The sequence below is a fragment of the Rhamphochromis sp. 'chilingali' genome (genome assembly GCF_963969265.1).
Source record: "Rhamphochromis sp. 'chilingali' genome assembly, chromosome: 1".
Classification (NCBI taxonomy): domain Eukaryota; kingdom Metazoa; phylum Chordata; class Actinopteri; order Cichliformes; family Cichlidae; genus Rhamphochromis; species Rhamphochromis sp. 'chilingali'.
The window spans coordinates 49419704-49429826 of NC_137929.1; the positions used below are offsets into that span (position 1 = coordinate 49419704).

At 44.5% G+C, this 10123-nt stretch overlaps 1 protein-coding gene across 1 annotated transcript; it reads left to right on the forward strand.

Annotated features, from left to right (window-relative positions):
• Positions 1-1949: 1949 nt before the first annotated feature.
• LOC308400953 (tripartite motif-containing protein 16-like) lies at positions 1950-5042 on the forward strand. The gene has a single exon (XM_080889020.1). It carries the CDS (start codon positions 2814-2816, stop codon positions 4485-4487), a length of 1674 nt encoding a protein of 557 aa, XP_080745146.1. The 5' UTR covers positions 1950-2813; the 3' UTR covers positions 4488-5042.
• Positions 5043-10123: the final 5081 nt, after the last annotated feature.

A 10123-nucleotide genomic window follows, 5' to 3' on the forward strand; every position in this document is an offset into this window, starting at 1 on the left:
AGAGCGATTCAGAAGACCCTTATGAAGAAAACATCGAGGGAACAGTTTACCCTGCCCGGGATAGGGTTATCGGGGCCCCGCCCTTGAGCCAGGCCCGGCGAGGGTGCCCAAGGGCGAGCGTCTGGTGGCTGGGCCTTAGTCCATGGGGCCCAGCCGAGCACAGCCCGAAAAGGGGACATGGGCCCATCCTCCCGCAGGCCCACCACCTGCAGGAGGCGTCATAGGGGTCAGGTGCATTGTGTGCCGGGCGGTGGCCAGGAGCGGAGGCCCTAGCGGACTAATCCCCGGCTGCCAAGACTGGCAATTGGGACATGGAATGTCACCTCTCTGGTGGGGAAGGAGCCTGAGTTAGTGCGTGAGGTTGAGAGGTACCGCTAGATATAGTCGGGCTCACCTCTATGCATGGCTTGGGCTCTGGAACCAGTCTCCTGGAGAGGGGCTGGACTCTGTCTCAGTCTGGAGTTGCCCCTGGTGAGAGGCGGCAGGCTGGGGTGGGTATTCTAATATCCCCTCGGCTTGCTGCCGGTACGTTGGGGTTTTTCCCGGTGGATGAGAGGGTTTGTTCCCTGTGCATTAGGGTCGGGGAGCGGGTCCTGACTGTCATCTGCGCTTATGCGCCGAGTGGCAGTTCAGAGTACCCAGCCTTCTTAGAGTCCCTGGGTGGGGTGCTGGAAGGTGCTCCACCTGGAGACTCTGTTGTCCTGCTGGGAGACTTCAATGCTCACGTGGGTAATGACAGCGAGAGCTGGAGGGGCGTGATTGGGAGGAACGGCCTCCCTGATCTGAACCCGAGTGGTATTTTGTTATTGGACTTCTGACCGGGGTGGTGGTCCCCATCTTTAAGAAAGGGGACCGGAGGGTGTGTTCCAACTACAGGGGGATCACACTCCTCAGCCTCCCTGGGAAAGTCTATGCCAGTGTGCTGGAAAGGAGAGTTCGTCCGCTAGTCGAACCTCGGATACAGGAGGAACAATGCGGTTTTCGTCCTGGTCGCGGAACACTGGACCAGCTCTTTATCCTCTCAAGGATACTTGAGGGTGCATGGGAGTTTGCCCAACCAGTCTACATGTGTTTTGTGGACTTGGAGAAGGCATTCCACCGTGTCCCTCGGGGTGTCCTGTGGGAGGTGCTGCGGGAGCATGGGGTGTCTGGCCCGTTGCTACGGGCCATTTGATCCCTATACAGCCGTTGCAAGAGCTTGGTTCGCATTGCCGGCAATAAGTCGGACTCGTTCCCGGTGGGTGATGGGCTCCGCCAGGGCTGCCCTTTGTCTCCGGTTCTGTTCATAATTTTTATGGACAGGATTTCTAGGTGCAGCCAAGTGGCGGAGGGCTTTCACTTTGGTGGCCTCAGAATCTCATCTCTGATTTTTGCGGATGATGTGGTTCTGTTGGCTTCATCGGGTGAAGGCCTCCAGTTCACACTGGAACGGTTCGCAGCCGAGTGTGAAGCAGTGGGAATGAGGATTAGCACCTCCAAATCTGAGGTCATGGTTCTCAGCCGGAAAAGGGTGGAGTGCCCATTCCGGGTTCTGACCCAAGTGGAGGAGTTCAAGTATCTCGGCGTCTTGTTCGCGAGTGGTGGGAGAAGGGAGCTGGAGATCGACAGACAGATTGGTGCGGTGACAGTGATGCGGACGCTGCACCGGTCCATCGTGGTGTAGAGGGAGCTGAGTGTAAAAGCAAAGCTCTCGATTTACCGGTCGATCTACGTCCCTACCCTCACCTATGGCCACGAGCGGTGGGTAGTGACCGAAAGAACGAGATCGCGAATACAAGCGGCGGAAATGAGCTTCCTCCGAAGGGTGGCTGGCCTCTCCCTTAGAGATAGGGTGATAAGTTCGGCCATCCGGGAGGGGCCCAGAGTAGAGCCGCTGCTCCACCACATCGAAAGGAACCAGCTGAGGTGGTTCGGGCATCTGACAAGGATGCCTCCTGGGGTTGGTGTTACGGGCATGTCTCACCGGGAGGAGGCCCCGGGGCAGACCCAGGACACGCTGGAGAGATTATATCTCTCGGCTGGCCTGGGAATGCCTTGGTGTTCCCCCGGATAAGCTGGAGGGAGGTGGCTGGGGAGAGTGAGGTCTGGGCTTTTCTGCTTAGGCTGCTGCCCCCACAACCCGGCCCTGGATAAAGCGAATGAAGATGGTTGGGTTATTTCTGTTGCCGCAGTGATTATAAATGCAAAAACAAAACAAAATGCAAGATTCTTTGGAGTTATTAACTTTCTGCAGTAATATCTGTAATTATATGTTCAGACTTTAGACTGTTCAAAGCAATGCAGTTTACATATTTGTTGTTGGCATTTATCTAGCTCTCATCTTGTTACAGAGAGCTATATGCTTTAATTAATGCAACAGCCTCTACTGTTCTGACAGTTACAGGTTTAGAATCTGGTCATGTGAATATAAACATGAGACATGTATGTCCAATGTTCATTAACGATGGATTTTTTAATTCATTTATATAAAAGAAAGGTTAACAAGCGTAAAAGTTGAGGTGAGCAGTAATTAAAAAAGGGTTAAAAACACAGTTTCGCTCTCTTAACTGCTCCTCTTCCTGGAGTGAAGCACAGCCTGATAACCCTCCCTCTTCTTCCTGATCTTTAACACAGCACCTCCTCTCTGTCCACATGTTTTCTCGTTCCTTCACCTTCAGATCTACAGTTTGAAGATGGGTGTAACCAACATGTGGTGACATGTAAGAGCTGACAGGCTCCATTCACTGCAGAAACATGTTGTTGAGATCAGAGCTCAGACTAGTTTCAGTTATAAGGAAGTGAAACTCACACAGTCACTGACACTGAGAGGAGAAATGGCGCAGAAAGGAGTTCAGCTGGACCGAGAAACCTTCTCTTGTTCCATCTGTTTGGATCTACTGAAGGATCCAGTGACTACAACCTGTGGACACAGCTACTGTATGAACTGTATTAAAACCCACTTTGATGAAGAGGACAGGAAGGGAATTCACAGCTGCCCTCAGTGCAGGAAGACTTTCACACCGAGGCCTGTCCTGGAGAAAAACACCATGTTAGCAGCTTTAGTGGAGCAGCTGAAGAAGAGTGGACTCCAAGCTGCTCCAGCTGATCACTGCTATGCTGGACCTAAAGATGTGGCCTGTGATGTCTGCACTGGGAGGAAGCGGAAAGCCATGAGGTCCTGTTTATCTTGTCCAGCCTCTTACTGTGAGAAACACCTCCAACCTCACTATGATGCAGCTCCATTAAAGAAACACAAGTTGGTGGCCCCCTCCAAGAAGCTCCAGGAGAACATCTGCTCTCGCCATGATGAGGTGATGAAGATTTTCTGTCGTACTGATCAGCAGAGTATCTGTTATCTCTGCACAATTGATGAACATAAAGGCCATGAAACAGTCCCAGCTGCAGCAGAAAGGACTGAGAAGCAGAAAGAGCTCGAGGTGAGACGACTAAACATCCAGCAGAGAATCCAGGAGCGAGAGAAAGATGTGAAGCTGCTTCAACAGGAGGTGGAGGCCATCAATGGCTCTGCTGATAAAGCAGTGGAGGACGGTGAGAAGATGTTCACTGAGCTGATCCGTCTCATCCAGAAAAGAAGATCCAATATGAAGAAGAAGGTCAGATCCCAGCAGGAAACTGAAGTGAGTCGAGTCAAAGAGCTTCAGGAGAAGCTGGAGCAGGAGATCGCTGAGCTGAAGAGGAAAGACGGCGAGCTGGAGCAGCTCTCACACACAGAGGATCACAACCAGTTTCTACACAACTACCCCTCACTGTCAGCACTCAGTGAGTCTACACACTCATCCAGCATCAATATTCGTCCTCTGAGCTACTTTGAGGATGTGACAGCAGCTGTGTCAGAGACCAGAGATAAACTACAGGACATTCTGAGAGAGGAATGGACAAACATCTCACTGACAGTCACTGAAGTGGATGTTTTACTGTCACCAGCAGAGCCAAAGACCAGAGCTGGATTCTTAAAATGTTCACGTGAAATCACACTGGATCCAAACACAGCAAACGCATATCTACTGTTATCCAAGGGGAACAGAAAAGTAACATTTATGAAACAACAACAGTCTTATTCTGATCATCCAGACAGATTCACTGGATGTGTACAGGTCCTGAGTAGAGAGAGTCTGACTGGACGTTGTTACTGGGAGGTGGAATGGAGAGGAGGAGGAGTTGGTCTCGCAGTCACATACAAGAATATCAGCAGAGCAGGGAGCCTCAATGAATGTGGATTTGGATACAATGGCAAATCTTGGGAATTAGATTGTGGCACAAACAGTTATAAATTTTGGCACAACAAAGTCCAAACTGACCTCTTAGGTCCTCAGTCCTCCAGAGTAGGAGTGTACCTGGATCACAGAGCAGGTATTCTGTCTTTCTACAGCGTCTCTGAAACCATGACTCTCCTCCACAGAGTCCAGACCACATTCACTCAGCCGCTCTATGCTGGACTTTGGCTTTATGGAGATGGAGACACTGCAGAGTTGATTAAAGTCAAATAGAGAAGACAGGTTCATGTTGAACACTGATCATTATATGTACTTGTGTAGTTTCTAAATGAGGCTTTACATTTTAGAAGCTGAGAAGTTCAGTGGTCCATTGATGTGTGAAAATAATATTGCAGTGATTCAAACTGTACTTACATTTATATACCTTACATATATTTAAATCTGAATTTGTTCTTATGGCTGATAATCATGTGAGTTTAAATGATACTACTCTTCATATTCAGCATGTTTGAAATCTGTCATCAGTCTGGTTAGTGGTTTTATTCTGTAGTTGCTGTAGTGGGTTGTCAAATGCAAAAATATATTAGAGCTGCAGTGATTCATCAGTTAGTCAATGATTAGAGAATTGATTGTTTTATCATTATTTTAGTCACATTTAAAGCTGGTTCCAGTTTCTGAAATGTGAAGATTGTTGATTTTTCTTTTCGATCATATATGACTGTAAACTTAATGTCTTTGAGGTTTGAACTTTTAAAAATATAACAAAAAATTGAATCTTTGAGGTTTTTGATATTATTATTATTATTATTACTATAGCTAGAGTGATGACGTTTAATCTCATTCTTCAGATGAAATGCTTGATGACACTCGATCATTTATACATTGAAATATAAAAGCTAAATAACACACAGGCCTGTATATTGTGGAGGATTGACATGTGTCTTTGCCCTGAGCTGTGTCTGGCAGGCAGAGCATCTCCACAAATCTGATGCTTCTGATTTGGAGAAAATGAGCTGAGGGAGACACCTGGTGGACAAACAAAGACATGACAGAAAGAAAGACTAAGGTGCAGAGTGGAGACAAACAGCAGGAAATACACATTGTCATTCTTCAGAAAAACACAGACACAGAGAGGAGAAAATACTACAGATAAAAACAACAACCAATATGTAAATGTATCATATTCAAGCACCTCATTTGAATTGTTTTCTTCCCACATACATACTTAATGGAACAAAAAGGACATCCATTGTAATGTTTTTGGTTATCATACAAAGAATTTCTGGACAAATTCAAAAATATCCATAAAACCAAAAAAATCAGAATACAGGATTCACGAGACAAGCGTCTCAAAATAAGTTGGACAATGCTCCCAACTGCGCAAAGGTTGGAGTGACATGTTTAGATGTCCACATGATGTGAACTGGTCATGGACCAACAGACCCAATATAGACGTGAAGCTCATGTCTATTTTGGGTCTGTCGGTCCTAATGTAGTCGGGGGTCTATCCAATGTCCAATGTTTTGTGGGATGTTGATTCTTATTAGCAGACTGTGGCAGAGTGTGCTTTGTAGCTCAGCTTCAGTGGAGGGGGTGGAGCAATGGGTTCAGGGTGTGGTGTCAAGGGAGGCTGGTTGGCACAGCCAGCAAGCATCATCTAAGCATACCTTCCCTGTTTAAGTAGCTGCTGTGGCTGGAGGAGACAAATGAGCTGAGGGTGAAGCAGCTGGACAAGCAGCACAAGAGTGAGTGTCAGGGGGAGTGTAAAAACACAACTGTGGTAGTGCCAGCAGAGTGCTGGGCAAAATATAAAGCATCCCACATCTGAGTCATGCCGGGTCCTTTACACAGTTTAAGAGTACTTCCCTTATGTTTGAAGTTTCAATAAGTGAATCAAAAATGAGATTCATGGTATGATCCACGATTTCTGAAACGGGCTTCCAGCCTTACATTTCCAGTTTGAATTAACAACACATTCTCTGAATGGCCTTCACCAGCTTCCAGCTGAAGCAGAATAAAGTGTAACACAACTGATGATGTGCTGCACAATTCCCTACACATGGTCAGAAACTTTTAGTGTGGGAAGCATAAAATGTAACCCTTTAGCATTCTGCTCAACCAATTGGTAAGGTACATTTTCAGGCCCTATATCTAACTGGGGCTTTCACTGAAATTGATCTACCTTATTGAGTCTTTTCTACTGTTACGGATTCAAATATTGGGGATGGATACAAGAGGAAAAACCACAATAACAACACTGGTCCGGCCGGGTTGAGTCAAACGATGATTTTAATGATCACACGCGTGGGAGATGGACACCATACGCAGACAGCATCAGATCTCAAAATGGTGGAGCATTGATCAAACTCTTATAGCCTCTAGTGGCCCCCACCTAATCATAAAGGCCTAAACATTCACATTCTTTCTCTCACACGGCGCCTAAGCTACGACCTTGGCTCCCTGTTTATCTGCTCCTGCTGAGATGGGGCAGAAAACCTCTCCAGTATGTTCTGTTCTCTTCTAATCAGACAAATAAGGCGATGACTTTCTGTGAACAGTATCTCTTATAACTCAGCAGTATAATGCATCATAAAACAATATCATTCATTCACAATAAATCAGCAGTCTAATGTAATGCAAATCAGTCTAACAAATGTAATAGTTATCAGCTTCTTCTAATTCAGGAGAATAATGCAAACTAAAACTACATAATAATTCACAATCTTTAATTAGGGGTCTAACATGGCATAAAATAATATTATAATCCCACACTACCAATTGGTTTACATCTGTAATGCCAAAAAAATCCACCAGAAGGCACTGTGAATGTGAACGGTTGGCTCTTCTTATACCTCTCCTAACCAGGAAGTCAGAAACAAAAAAACATCCAACATATTTTGAGTGTTTTTGATGAAACTAAGGTAGGAAGATATAATTTTTTGATACATGGTAGTGTTAGAGGACTTACTAAAAAGATGTATGTCACTTGACAGCATTAATAAGCATGACAGCATTGAACGACTGGCGACCTGTAGCCCTGACCCCCATCGTAAATGCTTCGAAAAGCTGGTCAGGAACTTTGTTTGCTCTTCACTACCCGACTCACTGGACCCTCTACAATTTGCATACCGCCACAACAGGTCCACTGATGAGTGGGGCTTTAAATTGTTCTGCCAAGCAAGTTCATCTGGCATCATCCATGACTTGCTGCTGTATCAAGGGGGATCTACATTCTTCAATTCTCCCCCCAGTGAAAAGGAACAGAAGCTACCTCTAAGGGGCCAAAGTTGTAAAAAACACTATGCAAACCCATAAAAGAACCTCTTCACAAGTTTCAGCTTGGTGCAGAACTTGCACACCTGTCAGGTGCATTGGCACTGTATGACCAAACTGCACTGGTGGAGCTCCCCCGATAGCAGAAAAACCATGCTTCCCACACTAAAACCAAAAACCTGATGAAGAAGGGCCATGGAGCTTGTTATTACAGGCTCTGATAAAGGTCTGATTGCAATGAAATGGTTTGAAAAGAGATGTGTCAACCTCCTAAACAATGCCTGTGGTTCATTCGTCAAACGGTGGAGCAAAGAGTCCAATGCAAAGATTACCATTCCATGCCCATCACTCATCCCTGTATATAATTAGCATATAAGAGGAATTAAGCTTTCTGATATGATATTACACGAGTTATAAGTTACGGAGATAGCATATTCCACTGTTCAGATACATCCTTGACTTGAATACCTGGTCTACAAGAGGAACTGTGCCCTACTGGATCAGAAACCGATGGCTCTCAAAAGGTTTCCACCTGGCTGTGTGAACCAAGTTAACAAGCCAGCATCTAGAGTTGGACAACCATGATCCAGCTCTCCAGGACCACAGAATAAATGCTACACCATAGACCAAAACCACAAGCAGATGTGCTTGATTTGCACTGTTTTTATTTTTAATTTTTGAAACAAAAATGATTTTGCACTGTAGCATTCAATCAGAAGTGGTCTGAATGTGAGAATTTTGTGCTGTTGCACACTTGTCACATTTGCAGATTAAAAAACATGTATTTTGTTGTTTGATGTAATACTTTCCTTTGATGGGATGAAAGCCAGCAATGGTCACTGGCATGCTACTAGAAATAAACTGTATCCCTGGATACAGGGATACAGTTTATTGTGCCCTGGATAGTTTGTTATTAATTTAATTATAATTAGATTTTTTCAACTGTATTATCTAATGTACTTGTATTTGCATGACGTTTCATACTTTTACCAGTGACTTTTCAAGCATTTGGTAGAGATCAATATTTTAAAAACTACAGGGTCTATTGAAAAAAAAATATTGATTGTGGTTATTACTCACCCAAGTCAATAAGAAATACAAACAAAATATTTTTCCCTTGCTTTTTTCTTGGTGTGGACGTCAAAGGGCGTGCACTGCTTATTGTTTTGGTGTGATGGAAATAAAATAAGAAGATGTGTTAACATTCACATTCTGATCATTTGCGTCTCATAGCGATCGTGGAAAACACATGACATAAATGATATCATGACTACTCACTCAGTGGGTTTGGGCAGTGTGAATAAGCTTCACATTGCTGCAGGGGAATCAACAGATGTAACGCTGCCACTACAGGAGGTGAAACACTGTCTAAAAAAAGGCTGATGTACAAAAGTAAAACAGCTGTGGGATTTATACAGGTGGAATTTAGTGAATGAATCTGAGCACCATCAGCTTAACTCAAATTCATCTCTGCTACACTTAATGTAACCGAACTCTGAGCATGAAATCCATCACAGTGCAGCAAACTAACCTGTTTATTCTGCACTAACATGCAACCTTTAAATAAAAAAGTTAATCTACCTCAGTAAGGCCAATCACGGCAATTAATTTACCAAAGGAACAACAATTACAGATTCATTAACGCACAACTTAATCACATAAAACAACAAGTTACAACTGCAATGCTCTGCAGCAGCTCCGAATATCTGCTCTGCATGGTAAGCATATGGCCACTGATGCAAAGTTCCTTTGGGTGCACTTGATTCTTACCTCTAGACATCCCAAGGAGGGCAGGGAAATCTGATGCCTCTGTTATGTATGAGACTTGTGGTACTGAGAAAGTCCAGTAACTCCAGCCGTACTTATCATGTCAGCTTAAGGATTTATTGCTTCCACTTAACGACGTAGCAATCTCTTCTCCAAATCTTTGTCGCTGGCATTATCGGATAAGGGCGAGCTCAACTTCCAGAAGATCTTCTGTGGATAGACCACACATTTGTGTTATCGTTACCTTTTCTTTTGTACATCTTTTACAGGTACGATTATTTGACTTAGGATGACCGTTTCCTTTTTTTTTTTTACATCCTATTCCACAAAGGATTGTTTTCATTTTAAGGAACCAAGCAACAGCAACCTCGAGCCTCTTCCACTCTGAGAAGTACGCTATCAATCAACACATAGCATCAGAAAAGGCTTGTACTTTAGTAACATTTACTGTGGACTCACCTTTGACTTCAGGGTCATCTGGTTCTAAGGAGCTTTCCATTACATTGGTAGGCCAATCAGTTTTTGGCTTCTGAAGGATCTTTGGTCCTTCGATTCAGTGACTGTTATGATAAACGTTCCTGGCCTTGAACCCTCTTGTAGCATCATTTGCTGGATTTTCCGTTGAGCCAACAACTAAACAGTCACAATGGACACAATAAATGAGGCTATTTGCCACAAAGGTAAGGAAATGTTTATCTTTATTCATTATATATTTGAGTAAATTCCCAATACGTGTCCTTACATCTGCAGCAAAAGCAAGAAAACAATCACAATCAAAGCTCTGTCTCCCTTAGTTCTCAGCCTAGTATGCTGTATAACAAGTAGGCCCTGATCACATGACCTCAGGGACCAGCTAGGGATAGAAGGTC